We start from the raw sequence: 24644 nt of genomic DNA, 5'->3' as shown, positions 1-24644 counted from the left end.
TGCTTCACTGTATCGTGGCCGGCCTGACGGTTGTAGGCCCGTATTTGTTCTTTTAAGATGCACGAATAAAGGTTTATAAAAAAAAAAAAAAAAAAAAAAAAAAAGCACAAGCGACACCTCCTTCACAATCTGACAGTGAGGCTGATTTAAACAACATCAGATTTGTTACCACCTATAGTCAGCAAGACAAACAAATTCGCAAAATGATTTACACACAGTGGCCTATCGTGCTCACTGACATGACACTTAAACCTATTTTGCCAGAGTTGCCTGCGATCACTTTTAGACGGGCCCCTTCTATGAGGGATGCCCTTGTCAAATCCAGCCCTGAAGTCTCCCTCAAAAAAACTTGGTTGACTAAAAAAGGTTTTTATAAATGCAACTCCTGTCGTGCATGCACATTTGCCACTAACAGCATTGAATATACTACTGCCTTCGACAACAAGAAAGTACCAATTCGTGACTATCTTACATGTCGTACAGAGTTTGCGATTTACAAACTACGTTGTACTTGTGGCCTTGAGTACATTGGAAGCACGAAGCTCCCTGTACACAAACGGATTCTACAGCATGTCAGGGCTATTGTCAACTCAGACCCAAACTATCCTGTGGCGAGACATTTTAAATTGGTCCACGACAACAAACTTAAGGATCTAGAGTACACTGTGTTAGGGGCTGTGCCTAATTCGGTGAGAGGAGGCAACCGTGAGAAAACACTCCGCCAATTAGAGACCCACTTTATTATGTCCCTCGACACTAAGATGCCTTATGGCCTTAATAATAGTGAGGACTTACACAATTTTCTTTAATATGCCTCACTTTAGTCTACCCTATCTGGACTCCTGCCCTGTCCTGCTGTAATCATGCTGTAGTTATTTTAAACTAGGTACAATAGCTCACTCGTGCTAACTGTGTCATTCATTTTATCCATTTTTTATCTACCCTGTGTATCTTACTGATAATTGTGCCTTTGTACTGTGTGTTAGGTTCTTAATATCTACCTCCGTATAATTGTTCAGGCCTGAACAAATTTTGCTTATTGCCTCTTTCTAATTACAGTAGCTATTAGCTTTTTATATGTTGCACATTGCACTTTTGTTGACTCCTTGATGGCCTTTTTTTGCCAGTTTGATAGACCTGACAGTTTCTTTTGTGAGAATTATTTCTCTGTATTGCTGCTTCTATATCTATCTTTGTACATTAGATTCAGATTGGCAATATTTATCCTTAGTACTGTATATGATAGGTTCATAGGTATACCATCATGATATTCTCTCATGTTATATGAATTTTTATCTGTCATCTTTTTAACATTCTGCTCATTTGCACTGTGTTTTAGAATCATTATTGTTAAGTTTATTGCTATATGTCATTTGTAACTGTCCATCGTGTTCATATTTATGTCCCTTTGGCACTAGGCACTTGCCTTTGACTTAGCGGTATTTGCACATTTATTCTGACTTTTGGCACTGGTCAAGGATTTAGCGATATTTGCACAACATTTTTTGATTCATTGCACTTGCATCTTTTGCACTCAAAACAGTAACTTTGCTGATTTGACTACATTTTTGACGAAATTTGCCTACGAGTTCTAAATGGTATTTTTTAAAATGCTATCTATCATGTTTGTAAATAATATTTGCCATTATTATCTGTATCAATTTAGCAGCTTCATAATATTGGATTTTAGTTAGTTGCTACTAACTACCAATACGGTGACTCAAGACTGTCGGTAGTTTCAAAGCTTGTAATCATTTGTATCAGGAGTCTGTTGTTTATTTTTATTCACACTAAGGTTGATTTTTACAGGAATTTGTGCTTGTGTGTTAATTTATGCACGATTGTTCCCGAGCGCGTCATGTGATCAAGCTCGCGGATGCGAGCGAAACGCGTCATGGTGGACACTATGTCCAAAGATTGTAATGGACTCACACTTGCCTTTGCTTGAATAAATGAAGACTTGCACCGATTCTGGATTCCGGCCTTTGTTTAACAAACGTGAGCACATCGTAGAGGTCCCAGCCAGCGTTCTCCCCGCCTTTGGTTATTTTTGTCTAAACTGGTGCGGTCTCAATTTGTAATGTTTTCACTGTATCACTGTGTGTTTAAGTACAAATGCATTACACATTGTCTCTGAGATAAGTCTGACTGCTCGTGCCAAGCTACCAAGGGGTTGAGCAGGGGTTATCTTAGCGGTGTAATCCCTTTACCCCGACTAGCTCTCTTCAATAACATACGAAAGCATTTTCTTTAAAAACTACAAACACTGCAGAATGCCGCGGCACGGCTTCTAATGGGCATCCCAAAACATGAATCAATGCTTGGGAAGCTGCTTTTATCTGTACTGGCTCCCTATTGACCAACTTATTCAATTCAAGGCACTCTGTATTGCCTTCAGAGCTCAACAAGCTGTTGGTCCATAATATTTGATTCAGTGTTTTCAACGCTACATCCCTTCCCGTTCTCTAAGCTCATCCACAAGCAGTAATTTTATAATCCCCAGATTTAAAAAAGCCAATTTGGGTGGGAGAGGCTTCATCGTCTGCACTTCTAGGCTGTGGAACTCTCTCCCAACAGAACTTAAAACTAAGGCAAATCTGTTGGACTTTAGGAAACATCTAAAAACCTGGCTCTTCCGCAAATAATTGACTTTTCCATTTCCTCTCAGCTTGTTTGTCTGCCTAGCGCCTGGATACCCCCGGGTGATTGTCGCGCTTTATAAATCCTCATTTCATTTCATAGAAGGAAGGAACCCTACTGGAACAGGGTGCAAGCACTGCCAATTAGAGACCCTCAATTCTAATACCGATACTGAACAGAGTATCCTTTCTAGGTATGGTTGGATCTGGAGTGGTTGGAGATGCGATTTTGTCGCATTGATGGTGAAGCCTAATTAGTGTAGTAGGTTGATTATGTTTCGAGTGTCTGTTAAGACATTTAGCTTTGGTTGGACTCTTGATCAGCCAATCGTCTAGACAAGGAAAGGCATGTATGTGATCTCTTAGAAATGTTGCTGCTACTTTCGCTAAGCACTTTGTGAACACCCTTGGTCAGTTGTCATCCTAAACGGTAGGACCTTGAATTGATAATGACGCCCACATACCATAAACCGTAGGTATTTGTGGTGTGCCGGGTAGATTGGAATGTAGAAGCAAGCGCCCTTCATGTCTAATGCAGCCATGAAATCGCCTTTTTTTGTAGCAGTCTCACATCTTGCAATGTGACCATATGGAATTGTTCAGATAATATACAACGATTGAGTGGGTGCTGGTCCAGAATGGGTGCAGTGTGCCATCTTTCTCTGGTATGAGGAAATAAAGGGAGTAGACTCCTTTGTTTTGATGTTTATGTAGGACTAGTTCAATGGCCCCTTTTAGCAGCAACTCCTTTACTTCTTCCTTTAGCAGATGTAGATGCTGTGGATTTAACACCTGATGTTTAGGTGGGATATTTGGTGCCTGTTCAGTTAATTCTAGGCAATATCCTTGCCTGAATATCTGTAGTACCCATTGGTCTGATGTGATATCCGGCCACAACTGGTGGATTGGAAGGTCTTCTGTACTCTAGTGTGGCGGTGCCCTTGTTGGGGGTACATCTACCTTGGCCCCTATTTTTGTAGCCTCCTCGATAGTACCCACACTCTTGCTGGTAGTACTGTTGTTGTATGTGGTATTTTCTGGGTTAGACGTCTTTGCTGCCCCTCACCCCTGGTAACAACGAAAGGGCTGATGTTTCTGAGGTGTTGTCTGGGTGCCTTGGCTGTGTTGGTGTCCTTCTCTGCATGTCCACAGAGGCCCAAAGAGGTTTTCCCCATCGAATGGGACATTGAGGATATGCTGCTGCACCCTGGATTTGAAACTGGATATACGTAGCCACGCAGGTCTACGGAGCATTATTGATGTACTGATGCCCCTTGCAGCAGTCTCAGCTCCGACCAATGCACATTTGATGATTGCATTTGATATCTGCCTCCCCTCATTTACCAGGTCTTCCCCTTGTTTTTAGTATTCATCTGTGAGATGTTGCATCATGTCTTGCATTTTGTCCTTTGTAGCCCTATTGCATCAAGAATAGGCCAACTGAATTGGTGATCAATTGCATCAATTTGTTTACTTTCTTTGTCTGGAGGAGGAGCCTCTCCAGTGCCATGTGCTACATCTCTCTTCTTGCCAGTGGTGACAACAAGCGAGTCTGCTGGGGGGTGCCCCTGTATGTAAAAAGGGTCAGTTGGAGAGGGCCTATATTTTTTCTCTCAGCAAGGAGTTAGGACCCTAGACTTGACTAGGTCCATTAAGATCTCTTTGGATATGTGGAGGACGGATCCAATCATTGGCAGATATTGAACTGTGCGCTCTGTGCGCGAAAGTGTTTCCACGAGAAAGTTAGTTGGCTCCTCTTTAGTGTGCATGGGGAGCTTTTGGTACTCTGCCGTTCTTTGGATTACACTGTGGTATGAGGATGTCTCATCTGGTGGTGATGCCTTAGTAGGTACTGGATGGTCCATGTCTGGGTCTTGCAGGACCACACCATAATCATCCCATGGTTCAGGGATATGGTGGGTGTCCAGTGTTCCTTGGGAATCTGTATCCTGTACCTCTCCCTCCTCTTGAGGAGAGGGCAAGTGTGTTTGTGGTGACTCTGGGGGCTGAAAGTCATTGGACTCCTGGTGCTCTTGTGGCACCCTTTTTGGCAGCGGCAGTGCCAAGGATTGTTCCTGAGCCTGTCTCTTGGCATTTTGTTTGTTTTTCCTGCAACAATTCTTGCAGTCCATTAAAGACAATGCCTTGTTCGTCAATTGGTCTTTGTGTACGAGTCTTTAGTATCTTTGGAGCCGGTGGTGTGCCCTCAGAAACTTTATGTGGCTTTGGTACCCCTGAGTTGTGGCTTTTCTTCTGGCCAGATGAGTGCCCATGCTGTTTTCAAGTCCTCGGAAGTGAGGGCTGTTTCGATTCAGAGATGCTCAAGCTATTCTTCGGATGTGATTTTTTTGGGGGGTCACAGCCTCCTTCTTATCCTTCGGTGCCAAATGGGCCTGCCGGTGCTGACTTGTGCTTTGGTGTCGGCATTGTGCCAGAGCTGTCCTTATGCTGTGGCCTTGTTGCCCAATTTTGATCGAGAATGCTCTCGTCCCTTCTTGGCTCTGAAGCCTTCTTTCGGTGTCGGCCAAGCCCGAGGGCTGTGGCGCACCTGAGCCCGAGGGCTGTGGTGCACCATGGCCGGGGTGGTGAGTGCTAGATTTTCTTTGCACAAGAGTCAACAGTACGCATGGTACGTGGTATCTCTTGGTTCTCGCCAAATTACGAGGAACAGCATCGGCGATGTGGGTCCCTCAACTTGCACTGGAGCATGTTCATCCCTAGAGGGTGAATTAGAAGCGATGTAGTAGGATCTGGCGATGACCATGCCACCTCTTACCGGCACACTTATCTCTCTCCACATCGCTGTTGTGCGAGAATTTGACCTTGCCTGCCAGTTCCATGGCGTCGATCCCCATGGGTCCCAAGTGTCTTTTTGTTTTTAAACAATGTGGAAACTGCACACTCGTCTTCTTTCTCCTCTGAAGATCGGCACCAATTGCACATTGTGTGTGTGTTGGTGTGCGTATTTGGCACCACACTGAGGGCACCATTGGAAGAGATCCTATGTCTTCATCACCCGGAGAAGCTCATTTTCGAACGGCATGTGTGTATTGGCTGCTGGGTAGTCGGTCCTCAGTGCCTAGGATGTGGTCGCGTCTGTTTCTTTACCTTAGGCTGCGTGAGCATTGCATGCTGCAGAGCTTCGACGCAGACCGTCCAAGCCTGATGGCGTAAAATAAGTGTCTAACAAAGGAACTGTTGAACATGCGCAATACCGTGAGGGGAGGAGAGACTAGGCCCAACGTCAATCATAAAACGTCCTTGAGGAATAACAAATTGCAGAGTCTGGGTCCAATATTAGATGGCAGCTGTATGCATAGCATGTGTATCTACAGACAACACACATTACAAATAATATGAAACAGAAATTAAACCTCAAACACTACAGGATAGTACAAAATATAACAGTCAAAGAAGCAGTAGTGAGGCACATTCATTTTTAAATGCTGAACTGTCTCCATAAATAGCCAAATAAACAGAAAGATGGAACTTTGAAAGGGAGAAAGCAGGGATCGACTGGTCTCTTTTCTTTGTACATTTCTGCAGTCAGAAAGGCAATGCTGGGTCAACAGTTTGATCAGGATGCACGAAACCACCATTGACAGATTCTGTGGTCAGTGGTTTATCGATTCCTAGAGACTGTCGCAGTAAAAACAGACAAGTGTGGAATGAGAGGGAGTCATAGTATTACTCTCTAGTTAGCATTTTATATGCGAGTTCTCTAAATCACTGGATACCTTAGTCGCAGACGATAAGTGTCCATTCTTTTGAATTCTCCTCTGTGATAGAAACTCTAGAGTTGTTTTAGGATGCCTATCATCAGCCTTGTTACACCTGCACTCTGAGCCAGAACTAAGTTCATTTATTGGGTCTCAAACAGTTTTGCTTTATTGATTTTAAAATGCTAGTAATGACAATATTCAGAAGTCACCTACCAGATCACTGATCTCCATGTTGCTCATATTAGAAAAGCAGTGCTATGTTTTGCTAATTCTAGGACATCACAGCATATGGCATAAACATGGGAATGGATGCCCTTCTATGTTTTTTAATGCCAAAGTTGTACTGGTGAAGAGTGAGAGTTACTGTTTTAGTCTTGGGGGATCGAGGAAGAGAAAAAGTAAAAATATCAACGTGGAACTTGCAAACAAGTGTTTTTGAAAAAACCAAAGGCTGGCTTGCCTCCTTTATTTCTGGATGAAATCAATAAGTAATTGTATGTTATCCATTTGCAGATATGATTTAGAATATTTGAGGCTGCAAACTTACTAGTCTACAATGCCTGGTAGAAAAACTGTCAACCATTCTGGACTTCTACATCTGTTTTCAAAGGTTTGTGACTAATGTGCAGCTAAACACAGAGCCTGAGCCTGTAGGTAGCTGTGGATATTGATCCATAATTCACCACTTTCTGGATAATTCACCACTTGCTAGTTTCAAATACAGAAAAGACAAACCCTTTTCATAAGAAATCTCATCAATACCTTCTGACTTCTTGCTTTTGAAACTCTTTGTCGTGACGTCTAATAGGGCAAGAGGGCTCCTAGAGGTTACACACCCTATAATCTTTCATAAACAGGATTATGAACCTCCTGCAGTGCAACACCCGTTAAATAGAATCTCTACTAATACATAGTTGGAAATTGAGATATGAATTATTAATTACCACTGTACTGCATTATGACCATCCTGTACTGTTTCACTAATCTGGTTACACCTGTACTAGTGTAATAAAGCTTGGGGAGTGTGTAACATTATTCTCAATTTGTTATAATTTTCTCTGTGTGAAGTCTAAAAGGTGCCACTACTTTATTTTTGGAAGCATTACAGATTTGGGGAATAGAACACCCAAAAGTGAATTAAAGCATCTCAAGTGGAAATACACTTCAGGCAATGAGTAGCTGGAGACCAGTGTCTGGAGGGAAAATATAGTAAAGAAAATGCAGATGCACTTCTGTGGAATGTGTCTGCTTTCCTTCTTGCAAAGGTTTTCCCCATACACATTTGGTCTGCTTCGCTTGAGGCCATCTGGCAGAAGGTTTGAAATACCCTGGACACTCTGCACTTTAACTTTGTTTGGATCATGTAGTTCTTGACTGCATAGTTGTTTGAAGTCTTGTTACCTTACACCTACTATTCACATCACACTAAAGAGTACTCTTTGCCACTGGAATTCACAAAAAGGTGAGCCAGAGGATATCCCAACATGAAAAAATGGTTTATGCAGGTGAGTCAACCTAGAGATGGTAGTCTGGAATCTCAGCCTCCGCACCAATCAAATCTGGGACTACTCTAATCCTTAATCTGCCAGGTGGGTGTCTTCCACTGGTCAACTTCCTTTTTCCTGGTTTCCAACTAAGTGGGTCCCTGAAAGTGCATCCAAGAGAATCAGAAATCTTGATTGCAGTTTTGGCCAGTAAAGCCTTTTCAGAATTCAATCAGTCATGAAGATGTGCTTCAACTTCAGCTTGGCAGCTCTACAAACTCTTTCCACCTCATTGTGCACAGAGCCCTGATAAGGGCTGTCACTCTATTGCACCTGAACTTGTAGTTCCGCGATTCTGCAGGAATAATCAAAAAGCTTGGATGGCCAGTAAGGGATGTTCAAGCTAATCCTGAACCTGAGACCACGGTACCAGATCCAACAGGGTCTCAGATGCTGATGCATCATGCATCCAATTTAAGATTCACAAAGTAGTCTGGAATATTGGCCCCATTTAACCCTCTGTAAATGTCATATAGTACAAAGCAATCATGGTCCTTGGACTCCATAAGACTAACCTCCTCGGTGACATACAAGCTTTGGGACATCATGAGTGAGGAGGAGGGGTGAGTACTTTTTGTTAAATGTTATGAAACTTGTCTGCTGACTTAAATCAACACTGAACACAGCCATACTACCAGGAAGAAGTTAACGATAGTTTAGCTTCAACAATCCTTTAACACAGAGAGCTAAAAGTGCATTCACTCATCCCCGAATTCTAATGCATGTCCATATTCTAAGGACCACTAACTTGGAACAAATGCACTCTAAAGAAAAAAATTAAGTTGCCTACAGTTTATAATTAAAAAAACAATAATACATACATTTATGCATAAACATAGCTCTCTACTGTGAGCAATGGCAAATAACCAACTTTTAGCCAGTGTTCAGTGACAAAACATTTCTTGCTTGCTAAACCAGACCATGGATGTAAAGTACTCATAACATCAACAGTCAGTAGTCTTTTATGCCTTAGCATTTTTCACAAAGACAATTTCATCTTAAAGCATCTTAACAACTAGACTTGTTGCCATAATATTGGCTAATGGCAAGCATGCACCTAGTAAGTTATTAAAAACAAATAGCTTACCTGACAGGAATAGCTTTAGGCACTGCAGTAACATTATTTGGTTGATATGTAGGTTTATTTTCAGCTTGCAAAGAAAACTTATCCTTTCCACCATCGTATTCTTTCCCCACACTGTTTACATTAAATAAATTGTTCACTTTTGAAACAGACTGTGGAGAATTTTGTGGCTTTGTGGGCAAATCTGGTTTTAGTTGTGTGTCATTTGGCAGAAGTCTGTGGTTGAACTTGGGACTTTCAAATTTACGCTCAAATGGTTTGGCAGAACTTGTGTAAGGTTTAGGTGTGAAACGATTGTATGCTGGAGTGACTGTTTTCTGAGGTTGATCAGTTCCGTTAGATGGGCCTTTGTCAGGGAAACTTTTCTGAGGATAGTAAGTAGATTGCACTGTCTCCTCTCGGTTTGCAGGTCTAAAAAGTGATGGTTTAGTTTGAGATGGTGGTGGTTCAGGTTTCAACACTGTTGAGTTCTGGAGGTCCACAGAATGAGAATTAACTGTAACACAGAAAAGCTGATAAGGGTCTTTTCATGAAGCTAAAACACCAATGACTGATTAACATTAGATGTGATTAACTTGACTCAAATAAATTGTACATACAGTAGTACACATATGCCATTATAAATATACAGATATTAACACTATATGTAGTCTGATAATGAGCAAAACATCTGTACGACAAACTATAATAAGAAAAAACCCAGGCACATTACAAAGTTACCAAAACTGTTGCAATTCAGACAACAATTCGTCACTGGCTAAATTTTGACTTTGAGCATCGGTAGTTTATTAGACTATGACCACATAATGTCCCACAGATAGTTTATTGGGTTATATTGACGATGCGGAGTACACAACTGTTATGACATACGAGCTTGTTTGCAAGAAGGACTCCAAACATACCGACCTCTAAGAGTTGTTCACTATAGTTCCTCACATCACTTAATTTCGCATTCTAGATGTCAAGCTGTCGAATCCCTTAACAAAATGTATTTGTTCAATTTATAAGCATTGCAACTTGGGAGAGATTGACGGAAATAGTCTAATGATGATTTTCTAATATTGATGTTTGTACCAAAGAATGGAGAGACCATAAGAAAGCTTAAAAATACTGCTGGGAGTTGCAGTAATCAGTATCATTACTTGAGGATGCAGAAAATGTTGATGCAATTAAGAACCCCAAGGACTACTAGTGTCTTGATCCTTTAGAGATCTGAATCAATTAAATAGATCAAAATGGCAATACACCACAGACTGCAACTTACAAGATGCAGAATCATTTGGCAATACAAGCTCACTCGTGTTATCCCCTGTTTTGATGTCTAGTTTTCTAAACCTTTACTGAATGGTCGAAAGAAATATTGCCTTTGTTTTGCAGCTACCGTTTTAGGAAGAATGCTAAGGTTAATGGTGATTCATTTTATGTATATTTTGATAAATATAACACACACTAGACAGTCAAATGCTACACACAATCGTCTTGCCAAATGAGTAAGTCCAGGGGCGAAAGGAAGCCTTCATTGTGCAACCTTACTTATACTAAACATGCATTATGCACGCATTGGGAAAAGTGGATGTATGTTGTAAAGAAGCATGCATTTACCACGCATGTAATACAACGTGTTGACCTTTACAACACGTTGCATTACATTGTGGGTTTTTATCTCACATTTTTCATGGTAACTGAGGAAATGCCCTTTTTACAGGATTACCTCCACTAGTTGCTACTTTTAGTGCTGGTCTACTGACTCTGAACACTGGGGCGCTGACGCACAGAGTATGTGATTTGACCCCTAAAGTTCATGTGCAATTGATTAATACCTGATTGGCATATTTAACTTTCCTGTAAGTCCCTAGTATATGGTACTCTGCGTAACCAGGTCCTGCAAGTTAAATGACAAGATAACTGCAGCACAGATTGTGCAAACACTACAGAGACTAGGTCAAAACATGACTCTAGGCCTGCTACTGCTGCATAGTGTGGCATTTTTAAAACTGCCAATTAGACCGGGCAAAACAAATCTTTTGCAAGGCCCAAAACCTCCTTTTTTAATACTTGTAAGTCACACCTAAGGTAGGCCAAAAGCGCTCATCGAGCAGGGTTTATAGTATTAAAGTAGTTGGTCATGTTTTCTTGGATCTTACATGTCCTGGCAGTGAAAAATCTTCAAAGTTATTTTTCATTGAGGCAAGGCTGACGCTCCCATAAAAAACGCACTGGGTTATATTATAACACCTTATTTCACTCCGATGAAATCTTGTAGGCAGCACTCCATGGTTGGCTGCTTGGGTGACCAGTGGTTGGTGTAGTAATAAACTTCTACAACTACTGGACCCAAGTCTTCCATTTATTACTTCAGCTTCCTCAATGCTACATTTCCAGGAGTGGGGTTTGGCAAACAGTTAGTGTGATACCGAGGTTTATGCTTTAACCTACTGACAGTGTCTAATAGATTATTGTTCCCTCATATTTCATAAGGATCGTCAATTGGACTATTTGAAAGATACTGTGAAGTTACAAATTAGTTTACTAAAGAATTACCTGTGTACGCCTTTCAAATTTTTGAAATCGGTAACCTGTGGCTACGAGGAGTCAAAAGCACACAGCCAACTCTCCTTGTAGTCCCAGAGGAGCTGTTCCAGCGCAAAGAAAAGCCTACTGCCAAGCAAGATGAGAAGCAAGCAGTCAAGCGCAAGGCAAAGCACACAGTTATTGTCCCTTTGTGGTCCCAAGGGGGTGATCCTGCACGAGAAGATGAACACCCGCAGACAGCGTTTTTTCTATGTTTCCAAAGAGTTTCTTGGTGCGTCTGATGTAAGGCATGGACTTAAGTTATGTGGCGTATTGTGCATGTACAAAACTTTTGGTGTCTGATGTTAGATACGGCTTCAGCCATTTACTTTGGGAAATTGATTGCTGGAAGAACAAATTACTTACCTTCAGTAACGATGTATCTGTAAGAGATATATATTCGTTATAGATTCCTTACCTTACGACGTCCGACTGGATCGGGAGAATTTTTCCTCAGCAGTACCCCTGTGCGTCGATAGGTGGCGTCAATTGACTCCGTGTCGATCGTTGGCATCATGGTCACGGGATAACGTTGCGGTGCCTACTTATACCTGCGCGCGGACATTGGTCCTGACACGAATTTCCACGCCAGAAGCGCAGAGCCATGAAAGATATTGACCTCTGGTGCGCCACACTAGGGCCCCGCAAGGGAGTCCCTACCCCCAGAAGACAGTTCGCAGAGCGGGGAGAATGGGTGGGGCGGTAAGGAATCTATAACTAATACATGTCTCTTACCGAAGGTAAGTAACTTGTTCATCTGAAAAAGACTATTAGTTATAGATTACTTACCTTAGGTTAGATACCCCAGCAATACCAACCCCGGAGGAGGGACTGCGAACAAAGTTCACACCAGAAAGTCCTGGAGGACAGAACGGGTAAAGTAGCCATCCCTCTGGACTTGACTATCCAGACAGTAATGCCTGGTGAACGTGTGTATAGAAGCCCACATGGCTGCCTGGCAGATGTTAATGAGTGGGAATACCAAGTAACAAAGCAGTAGTTGCTGCCGTAGCTCTAGTCGAATGAGCTTGCAGCCCTACTGGAGATTTCTTTTTAGCTAAAGCATAACAAATCTTTATACAAAGGACAACCCATCTAGAGATGATACGCTTTTGTACAGTTCGAGCTTTCTTGGCACCGACATAGCCAACAAAAAGTTTATCGCCCACCTGGAAATCCTTTGTGCAGTAAAGGTAGAAACACAGCACATGTTACGGGTCCCAATGGTGGAGTCTCTCCTCCTTGGAAGGGTGCGGAGGCGGGAAACAGGTGGGTAGAGTGACAGTCTGTCCGATGTGAAAAGGAGTGACAACTTGAGGGAGAACTAAAGGTCTTGTTCAAAGCACCAATTGGTCCGGATGAACCGAGAAGAAAGGGGGCTTAGAAGAAAGACCCTAAAGCTCACTCACTCTGCGAGCAGAGGTGATGGCAAATTTTCAAGGTAAGAAGTCTAAGACGACAGTTGTGCAGAGGCTCAAAGGGAGCGCACATAAGATAAGTCAAAACAAGGTTCAAGTCCCACTGAGGCATTATGAAAGGAGATGGAGGAAAGAGCTGAATAATGCATTTAAAGACCCTACTTACAATAGGGGACTTGAACAAAGAGGGCTGATCTGGTAACCGAAGAAAAGTAGAGATGGCTGCTAGGCAGCCTTTAAGAGTGCTTAGAGCAAAGCCCTGCTGGGCCAAAGAAAGACGTAACAAAAGAACCTCAGAAAGAGGGGCAGAAAAGGGATCCTCAGCCTTTGCTGTGCACCATGCCACAAACTTGTTCCATCGACAGGCGTATACAGTTTTCGTGGAGGGACGCCTGGCTGCCAAGATGACATTACAGACTTCGAGAGGAAGGTCAAAAGCTGTCAACTGTTGCTGCTCTATCTCCACGCAAGGAGGTTGAGGCTGGACAGGTTCGGGTGGAGGAACATCCCCTGCTGCAGTAACAGAAGATGCTCCAGAAGGGGTAGTCTGATCGGAGGATCGAAAGCCATGCACAGCAGCTTGGGGTACAAGCCTCTTCGTGCCCAGTCCGGTGCCACAAGAATGACTTGGGCCCGGTCGCTTACAGGTGGCCACAACACCACTCGCAACGAAGAGAGTTGCTGAGCGAGTGCCGCCTTGGAAACTCCCAACTAGTAGAATTGCTGACATTGCGATTTCTCTTTGGTGGTGAACAGATCTAACCAAGGCTTTCCCCACAGCTGCAAGAGACGTTGTACCGCCTCTGGGTGAAGACGCTATTCGTGATCCACCAGGCATTGATGGCTGAGTTCGTACGCCCTGGCGTCAAATACTGAACCACCAAGGTCAAGTCCTGATGTACCAGCCATGTCCAAAGCCGAAGAGCCTCTTGACAAAGGGTACACAACCCCACTCGCCCTGTTAGTTGCAGTACCACATGACGGTGGTGTTGTCTGTGAACACCTGCACTGCCTTCCCCTTGAGGGAGGGAAGGAATGCCTTCAGTGCCAAGCGGATCACCCGAAGCTCCAACAGGTTGATATGGAACTCGAACTCTGCCGGAGAACAGTCTCCTCTGATCTCTGCCTCTTCCAAGTGGCTGCCCCATCCCAGGAGTGATGCCTCGGTCACCACCGTGAGGTCTGGTAGGGGAAGGGAGAGAGATCTGCCTCTGACCCAATTCTGGTTTGTTAGCCACCACTGCAGTTGTTGCGCAGTTCCCTCTGAGATCTGGATGTAGTTGGAAAGATTCCCCTGATGCTGCGCCCACTGGAACTTCAGGTCCCACTGCAAAGCCAGCATATGCCAGCTGGCATGGTCTACCAACAGGATACAGGATGTCATGAGGACCAGCAGCCTCACGGTTGTTCTCACCGAAATCCGGGATAAACATCGGTATCATAGCCCGAATATCCCGGGTTCACTATTCGGGAGGATAAGCCTGAAACTGTCAGGACGTTAGCCCTGACTGCCATTGTAGGGAGCTCCAGGCCCAAGTCCTCGGCTGCCCTAAGCACCACCACTGCATAGGACGCTCCCTCCTCCGTAGCCACGGTAGGGGTAGAAAGCATACAGAGGTGTAGGGAGGTGTCCAGACCACTGGCGTCACCCAATTCCTCTCTCCAGTCTGGTTCTTTCAGCTGGTCTGTCAAAGGGTCCAGCGACCCCACTCCCAGGTCTCATTACCACCCTCAGGGTGATAGGGAACACCTGGGATAAACAAGGGAACAAAAGTTCCCTCCAGCATCTGATTCGACGTCGGCAGACGTAAGTCCGGGTCCATCTTGGGATGAGGATGGGGATGGCATCGTCCAGGGGCACGGCTGGCGCCGGGGGTGTCATCGCCGGGGAGGGTCGACCAGTGTCGATCCGGATCCAGGCCTGGATTCACGGGGGCCCTCTGGCACCGGAGCTGCCGGCATCGAAGGCCCAAGGTCCCCAACCAACTCCACGGGGCCTGAAGGCGTGCCAGCGGAGTCTGGCTGCCCAAAGATATGGTGGAGGGTTCCATAGAATTTACAAAGCTGGGCAGGGGATACTCCGGCTCCCAGAAAAGGAGGGAGGCACGGTGTAGTCTCTGAATCAGGCACTGGAGATAGAGCCTTAAAGCAACAACGCTCAGGGTCCTGTGTCACGTCAGCCGACCCACGGGGAGAAGACGTAAATCTGTGGTGCTTCTTCGCCTTCTTCTTATGCTTCGAATTACTCGAAGAGTGCGAAGACTTGGACCAGGTGTGGTGACTCAGCGACCGGTCTTGAGACCTTACCCTCGTAGGCTGTACTAGATGTGTTTACATAGCATCCAATGTATGAGGTATTGGGAGGACTCAAAGTGTGTACCCCTTTCATTTTACACTGCAAAGGCCCAATTTCTTGTTTACACTGCAAACACAGGCTACACCCTCCCAATAGTTAGATGCCTGACCTCGAAATCAAGTAGATTTAAGGCCGCCCTGATTAATATACGCTCTACATAAACATGCTCCAGACATCCATAACCTGTTAGAAGTCAATAGGCTGGACGCCCTATTCCTGACGGAAACATGCAATGAGTGAGGACTTATGCCCTGACTTGCCTGCAATTAACAATCCCCATTAACTAGTCATGTATTCACGCAGACAGGGTGGGGGATGGGGAGCCATTTTATATAGCAAGGTTTTTAAGTGCTATAAGTTTCTATTGGATGATCTGAAGGAGGCAAAAGCTCTCAGGTTTAGTATATCACCATGCACCAAACAGTCTTTCTCCAGCATTTTAGTGTATCGCCCTACAGGATACGCAGGAGACTTTATAGCATCTCTAGAACAGGCCGGAGCCTCTAAATGCATTAATTCTGCTAACTTTACGATACTACAAGACTTTAACATACACCTGGAGAAGGTTGATGATCTACTGCGAATTCACTTTCTAGAAACCTTAGCATCACTTAACCTTATCCAAGCTGATGTGGGCCCTACACATAAAAAAGGTCATGCCACTGATGGCATCATGTCTAATATACCAGTACAGTGGGAGAGCCCAGATTAGTTGGTATGGTCAGGTCATTATTGGGAGACTGTAAAGGCACGCTACAAATAGCCACCAAACTCGTACCACAAAAATAATGCAATCTTGAAGCACCTTCTATTCCCAAAGTATCAAAGAGGATGACAATAATCGAAAGGAGATCTTTAAGATCGTAACTAGTTTTGTGGGCCCAAGGGCTACGGTCCAACCTCCTGAGACCATTGAAGTCCTCTGCACAAGACTTAGTGACTTCTCTTGGTAATAAGGCCAACCCACTGACTCAACAATCTGGATCCTGTTACAGGGCCTAGAGACATATGAGGGCCAACAGCAAAAAAAAACTGACACTTTTTCTACCACTCACTATAGCGGAGTTGAGGGCCCAGTTCGCAAATTGTAGTTCTAGGTTCCCTGATGATCCAATTACCCCGCATGTTCTGAAGGTTATTACCGACAATATTGTCCCGCTTACCATAAGCTATTCTCAACCTCTCTTCAATCTGGTGTGATACCGGACTCATGGAAAAGAGCAAATGTAATACCTCTACTTAAGAAAAACCATGCCAACCTGGAAGTGCTAGCGAAATTTAGACCAGTTTCACTACTACCAGCAGCCACCAAGATTCTGTAAAAGATGGTGAACCACCAGCTCACAGCTATTTTAGCTGAAAGCTAGCTGCTGCACCCTTCCCAATCTGGGTTCAGGACACGAGACGGCTCAACTGGAGTATCTCCAAATCCATTACATCAGGCCTGGATTCGGGACTCAATGTTGCATTGGTGCTATAAGATCTGACCGCAGCATTCAAAACGGTGGTTCACAACATCCTGCTAAAGAGGTAGGAGTACTTGGGGGTTACTGGATCAGCCTTAGGCTGGTTGGCCTCCTTTTTAGGAAACCGAGAGCAGGTAGTTTGAATGATGCCTTTTTCCTCCAGAGCAAAACCTTTGAAATGTGGAAGGGGTTCCTCCGGGCCCCTCCCAGAGCCCTACTCTTTTTAATGTATATATGACCCCATTAATGCTCTTGGTCGAGTCCTTCGACATTAGGGTTATATCGTACTTCAACTATACTTAGCTTCAGCTCACGTATGAAGGAGACTCAGCGAAGACCAAACAAATGTTGCATGAAGGTCCTACTGACTGGCTTAGGGCAAACAAGTTGTATGCAACCCACGCTAACTGGAGATCTTACTGTTTGGGATGGACCCATTCCTAGGGTGGACAGGAGCCTGGCCCAGTAGTAACTCCCCTCCGTCTCACCGATGGCGGTGGCAAGAAATTTGGGCATTTTGTTTAATTCCCAACCTTTCTTTAATCCCAGATTTCATCTGTAGTGAAATCTTGCTTCTGCTTTCTATGAATGCTCAGGAAATTCCACATGAAGCACCGGTGACAGTGGTCAGGGCGCTCATTGTCTCAAGACTGGACTACGTCAATGTTCTGTACCTGCGTCTCCCGACTATCTAGTTCAACGTCTGTAAGTGGTTCAGAACATAGCAGTCGGCCTACTCTACCAGTTACCTAAACACTCCCCCATCTTATTTTCTAGAGAAACTACACTTGCTACCAGTTCGCAAGCGCATTATGTTGAAAACACTTACAGTGACTCACCACGCCCTTCACAAAATAGGACCTACCTACTTGAAGGAGAGGAAAAGAAGGACAGAGCCAGGAAGTTTTTGCGCTCTAGCAAAGCTGGCCTGTTATCAGTCCCCCGCTTTAAAAAACAACGGGGGGAGCTCCTTCTTCATTTTCTTGGCTGCTATGAAGTGGAACCAGATGCCTGCCCCTTTGATATCCGCTACAGACAAAGTAACCTTTAAAAATCCCTGAAAATCTACCTTTAGGGAATGAATTGTTCTTATCTGGTAGGCCTCTCATCCACCTGTTCTTCCATGTCAAGCGCCAGGACCCTCACAGAGTAGCTGTGCGCTATACAATACAACAGCCAGTCATTCATTCATTTTATGATATTTTGATTTTCAACAAAGTGGGCAGAGACATAACCAGAAGATTTCTCCTCTTGTGGTTTTTTTTTTTTTATAGAGTTGAGGAGGCCTGCAGGAGGTTCAGCAGCTCCTGAGAAATACTTAAAGATAAAATGTAACCCTATTTTTCCTGGGTGTCTAAAGAAGTTGACCTAGGAAAACTTGATATTTTTTCTTTTTTTTTTTTAAATATATATTTATTTTATAAACAGCACAGCAATTAACAATTCATTGCAATTATATTTGAGGAATCATAATACCATTTTTTTACATACAGCATTTCATTTAAAGGCATTTGAAAAGGACAAAAAAGAAAAAGAAAAGAAAAATTAAATAAAAAACCCAAAAACTACAGATATGAAAATTATTATTTTGTTAATCAATCAATCAAGTAATTTGTAAAGCGCACTACATACCCGTGTGGGTTTCAAGGCACTGGGGGGGAGGGGCTGCTGCTACTGGTCGAAGAGCCAGGTCTTGAGTTGTCTCCTTAAGGTCAGCAGGTCTTCGGTTTGTCGTAGGTAGAGGGGGAGGGTGTTCCAGGTCCTGGCGGCGCGGTGGGAGAAGGACCTGCCTCCGGAAGCTGTTCTACGGATGCGCGGGACCGTGGCCAGGGCGTGGTCAACAGAGTGGAGTTTCCTGTTGGGTACGTAGAAGGAGAGTCGGTTGTTGAGATAGGCTGGTCCGGTCTTGTGGAGTGCCTTGTGTGCGTGGATCAGGAGCTTGAAGGAGATTCTCCTTTTGACGGGGAGCCAGTGCAGGTTCCTCAGGTGGGGGGTGATGTGGTCGCGGCGCGGGACGTCGAGGCTCCGGCGTAGAGGGCGTTTCCGTTACAGAAGATTAAATAAATAAGTAACTGAGCTACAGAAATATGTCTAGGCGATATGTAAGCGCCGTTCTTTTAGGGCTTATTTGGGCCTGAGATTCCCTCCAACTGTATAAGGGTGCCCATATACGTCTACCAAGAGATTTCCCGATCTTGCCTTCTCTTTCATAGATTCCCTTCTTAAGGTTAAATACAGAGAGGAGCCGTGCCAACCATAGATTAAATGTAGGGGCAGCTTGATCTAGCCAAGCTGAGGCAACACAAACTGCCACTGTGAGAAAGACAAAGCGGAGAGACATAGTGTGTCCCTGGGCATTTTCAACCCCAAGAAGAATTAAAGATGAGGTTAACTTATCCCTAAGGGCCAAAGTGGACTCTAAAAATGTCGAAATTGAGATTTTTAACATGTCTAATCGGGGGCAGGTTGAAAACATATGGTCTAAATCAGCCTGTGAATTATCACAGCGTGGACACATAGGTTCCTGCCGCCCCCCCACCCCAACTGTAACATTTTTGCCGGAGTGTAGTACAGGGAAAACACTGTTTTATAATGTTGGGCCTGAAGCCCAGCAGAGCGTAGTACTGTCTCCCCCAGCTCTAGTGACTGGAAGAAATTGTCCGGGTCAGTGTCCAACCTGCCTTCCCATTTTTCGGCATGTTTTTCTAGATCATCCAATTTAAGTGCCATAAGTTCGCTATAAATTCCTTTAAAAGTACAGCCATCCCCACTTCTTATAACTTCTATGGCTTTCACCTTACCGAACCCATTGGGTCCACCCAACATTTTACTTCTGAGCTGAAGATATTTAAAAAAGTTCCCGGTCCCGATACCAAATTTTTCCTGGATATCCTTAAACTGATAGATTCCGTCGGTACCTAATAGATCCCCGACTTTCGTGAGGCCACATCCTGCCCAGTGCGCCATAGTTTGATCTATAAAAATTCTGGCAGCGTTGGATTACCATACAATTGTGTATAGTAATTCAGCCTCCCTAAACCAGTCTTTTTTTTAAAAGTGGTCCAGATTTTAAAGGCAGCCTGCAGAGTTCTAAATTTAGTTCGCTTGAAATAGCTAGGCTCACTCAATTTCATAAAACAATTTTTAGCATCTTCCCCCACCAGTAGCCTATATACATTTGGGATCTTATCTTCCATACTCGAGTTTTCAGATCTGCCACCTAGTAATCCAACTATATATTGATAAGCTGCAGCCCAATAGTAAAGCTTGAAATCCGGGACCACCCAGGGTTCCCTCGATTGGGGTACAGTCATAAAGCGTAGGGCCCTCCTGGTTTTACCATGAGCCCAAACAAATCTATTAACCAAATTATCCAGTGCCATAAACCACCTCTTCCCAAATTCCAAAGGTATTGTCCTAAATAAGTACAATATCTTTGGTAAAAATACAATTTTTATCACATTACAGCGGCCAACCAATGAGACATGTAAGTTATAAAGTTTATCAAAATCTATGTTGGCCTTCCGGATAATGGGATTGATATTAATAGCCACTAGGTTGTTCAGGTCTGGAGGGAAATAGTTATCCCAAGATATGTCGCTGAGTCCATCATCCACGGATCAGAGCGTCTTATCTCCCCGTTCATGACAATCTGTGTCTTCTGTTTATTTAGGGCATATCCGGAGATCAAGCCAAAGGCTAAAGCTATTTCCTCAACTGCCGCAATCGCTGCAACAGGATTAGGGGTAACTAAGGCGACGTTGTCAGCATATGCTAAAACTTTTGTAGCAGCTCCGTGATAAATAACAGACTCGATCTCACGACATGCCTCCAGCTGCCGGATTAGGGGATCAATGTATATGGTGAATAATAGGGGTGAGCAGGGGCAACCCTGCCTGGTACCCCGCATAATTGTGAAAGGCGGAATTTACTTCCCGTTAACTCTAAGACAAGCTGTTGGTGCGCTATACATGGTATGAATAGCTTTTGTAAACCCCTGCCCGATTCCAAACCATTTCATTGCCTGCCAGAGATAGTCCCAGGAGACCCTATCAAAAGCTTTCTCTGCATCCAAAAGAAGCATAGCCATAGGGTCACCCGAGACTTCTGCTGCATCAAATAAGGTTATTACCCGTCGGATATGCTGGGTAGTCCCTCTTCCAGGAATAAACCTGTGTTGATATGGGTGGATTGCTTTCGTTATTATGGAGTTTAATCTAGTCGCCAGAGCTTTAGAGATGATCTTTACATCGCAGTTTATCAAGGTGATAGGTCGATATGATCCGGGCTCCCGAGATGGTTTACCCTTTTTTAGGAATATAATGATATTGGCTCCTGACCAGGAGTCGGGGACCGAGCTCCCGAGTTGCGCAAGGCAGATCGTGTCCACCAGAACCAGTCCGATTTCATCCCAAAAAGTTTTGTAAGACTCCAGGGGAATCTGATCGGGTCCAGCTGCTTTACTTGAGGGGAGATTCTTCAAGGCACAATAAATCTCATCAGATGTCAAGATGCTTCAAGTCTCAATATAGCATCATCATCAATACATGATAATGGTATGCTATTGAGATATCCTAATGCTAAGTCCTGCTGGACCCAAGGTCCAGCCCCATATAATCGCTGATAAAACCGCTGGAATACTCCCTGAATCTTACGTGGGTCCTTTACTAAATTCCCGCTCTCGTCTATGATCTCATTTATTTCACTCTTGACACTCCTTTGTCTGGCTGCCAGCATATGGCCAACTCTTTCACTAAATTTATAACAATGTTCTCTCTTGGTTAAGAAAAGCTCGTCTGCCTTCGCGGCAGCATGATCTCCTATTTTTGCCTTGGCCCAAGCCAGCCGGAGTAAAATATCGTCGAGTAATAAATCAGCATTTACTGCAATTGCCAATTCCTCCTCAATGCTAGCCAGCGATTTACACAGGGCTTCCACCCGGCATGCTTCCCTCTTTTGTCGAGAGAGAGTAAAGCGGAGTGTCTCCCCTCTAATACCCGCCTTAAAAGTGTCCCACACCACTCCAGAGCTCGCGCTATATCTATTTGTGTCCCAGTAAGACGTAATCCATCCCTTCATATGCAAGACATATTCGGGATCTGTTAGGAGCCCTCTTTCAAAAGTCTATGTCCGCTCGCTACACAAACTGCTAGTAAAAGCCAGGGTAAGAGCTAAAGGGTTAGGGTCAGATAGTATCCTAGGATACTTTTCTATCCTTGCCCGGTGTGCTAATGAATAGGAAATGAAGAAATAATCGAGTTTGAAAACTGCCTTATGTGGAGCAGAAAAGAATGTGCTACCGGGATCGTTCCGATTTAGAGGATTCCATAAGTCAATAAGTCCATGATTGCTGGCCATATTAGTGAGTGTCTTAAAGACCCTTTTTTTCCGACCTGAATTTGCATCTCCCCCACTACCCCACAGCCCCCCCAGCCCATTGATATTAAAATCGCCACATACTATCAAGGGGGTGGGCCAATTGGCTAGCTCCATGTCTAAATAGTCAAATACCTCTGGTTCGTCAGCAGTCGAACCGTACACCGAGCAGATAGTAAAAGCCTCCCCGGCAAATACGCATTCTAATACCGCCCACCGGCTCCATCTATCTGATAATTTCCTTTGAACAATTATATAATTCCGTCGAGTAAGGATAGCAACTCCTCTTGTCCTAGTACCCTGTTTAGTAGCCACCAATAGCCTAAACCCAAGTTGTTCAAGAACTCCGCCCCTCAAGCCTTCTATATGGGTCTCCTGTACACATAAGATGTCGGCTCTCATGGTTTTCAATAGAATAGCCGCCCTTTGTCGCCTAGCTTGGCCATTGAGCCCACAGATATTAATAGTTATAATTCTAAGGTTTAATGGATTCATAAGATAATTTGAGACCTTTTCCCTCCATCGTAAGCTTATTGTTTTTCTTCTCCTTTAGCACCATCTTAATCTTCTCTTCTATAAATAACCTGTCCAAAATGCCTAAGGCCTTTAAAAACTCGTTTCCTCATACATCGTTATGTTATGTTAATTTATTTGTAAAGCGCATCGGTTACCCTGGGGTGTCCTGGCGCTAGTTACCTGTCTTTTCAGCCATCACCATTGAAGGAGTTTTAATTGTTGAACAGCCAAGTTTTCAGAGCCCTTCTGAAAGTCAGCAGATCAGGGTAATTTCTGAGCTGGGCCGGAAGATCATTCCACGCCTTGGCCGCTCCGAAGACGAATCTTCGTCCTCCCAATGAAACCTTTTAAGTAGTCGGAACGGTCACCATTTTGGCTCCTGATGAGCGTAGATTTCTTGTGGGTATGTACCAGTTAAATTGTTTCTGCAGATATTCTGGTCCAGTACCTTGGAGTGCTTTAAAAACGGTACACAAAGATTTAAAAAGCACACGCTTTTTTATCGGGAGCCAATGTAACTTTTTAATTTCATTGGAAATGGCTGCGAATTTGGGCACCCCAGCGAGTAATCTGGCGGCTGCATTTTGTAGCCTTTGTAATTTATTTAAATAGTGTTCCTGAATGTTTAAATAGAGGCCATTACAATAGTCAAGCCTCGATAAGATAAGAGCAGTACCACTGCTTTCTGACTCCCTGCTGACAGGAAAGGCAGGATCTGTTTTACTGATTTTAAAACAAAGGCAGTTGATGATAAAACTGAATTGACTTGGTCGCCCAGATTCAGTTTGTCATCGACAATTATTCCCAGGTTCTTTACCGGGGCAGGAAGTACTCCCATTGTAGAGGGCCACCCATTAAGATTCCAAAAGGTAGGAGCATTCCCAAATATTATCACCTCTGTTTTATTAGATTTGAGCTTCAGCCAATTTTTCACCATCCAGCCGCTCACTGCAGCTATGCTGTGCTGTGGCTTACCCTCCCCCGTGCCCCAACCCCCTCCCCTGAACCCGCCCCCCCCCCTATTACCCAAACGGGCAAATAGGTCTGTCAAGACCTATGTGTGATGGCCGATCTCGCAACCTAAGCTGCCCCCCCTCTGCACCTTTAGTATAGCTAAACAAACAGAATAAATCCAATTGAAACCCATCGCTTACAAACAAAATCGAGATGAAGGCATAATGCAAAACAGATAAGCAACTATTCTGCCCTCGGGCTATCTTTCATTTACCGACTGGCTTTTTTTTTTTTTAGCATTTTTAGCGTTTAGGCAGAATCAAGAAACATCGTGTGTCATCACTCCTCTCCTTCCTTTTGCCTCCTTCAGCTCTGTCAGGAATTCTCGGGCTTTAACCTCTGAAAAGAACATACAAACCCGCCCATTAATAATAACCTTAAGGCGGGCTGGAAAGAGCAAATATGCCTCACAACCCTGCCCCTGAAATACAGTTATCATTTGGCGGAGTCTCCACCTACGCTCCACAGTGGCGTGGCAAAAATCTGGGCGTGCAATGAAGGTGTACCCACCGAAAGTCCTCTTGGCATCTGGTCTAACCAGATCTATTATGGCTTGTCGGAGCAAAAAATTCCCAATGTAAATCAAGATTGCTCTGGGGCGCTCTTCTTGCCCAGCTGGGTGATTGCGTTTCCGCATGATTGGAAAGTGGTGGGCCCGCTGGACCCCAGTCCCCCAATTCCATTGTGCGAGTTCCCGAAGTGCGCCTTTTAACAGGGATACAACAAAGGATATTATGTTCCCCCCTTCTGCATTTTCGGCAATTCCCAGTAATCGAACGTTATTTCTCCTTTGTCAATTCTCGAAATCCTCGAGCTTACAACACATGTCCATTGCCTGTTTTTCCTGCTGCCCCTTAGACTCCTGTAGTTTATCGACCGATTCCTCCAAAGCCACTGCCCTGTCCTCCACTTGTGTAACCCTTTCGGCCATTCCAGTA

General features: G+C 44.2%; 1 protein-coding gene across 14 annotated transcripts in view; it reads right to left on the bottom strand.

Moving 5' to 3' along the window:
• Positions 1-24644, bottom strand: part of TJP1 (tight junction protein 1) — a 1155396-nt gene that overhangs the window by 93637 nt on the left and 1037115 nt on the right. For all 14 annotated transcript variants that reach the window (XM_085644067.1, XM_085644073.1, XM_085644075.1 and 11 more), the window contains one exon: positions 8993-9485. In XM_085644067.1, the coding sequence (XP_085500193.1) occupies positions 8993-9485 (493 nt within the window). The remainder of the gene's footprint in view (positions 1-8992; positions 9486-24644) is intronic.

Source organism: Triturus cristatus, chromosome 3_1 (genome assembly GCF_964204655.1).
Source record: "Triturus cristatus chromosome 3_1, aTriCri1.1, whole genome shotgun sequence".
Lineage (NCBI taxonomy): Eukaryota > Metazoa > Chordata > Amphibia > Caudata > Salamandridae > Triturus > Triturus cristatus.
This window is presented reverse-complemented; position numbering and strand designations above follow the sequence as displayed.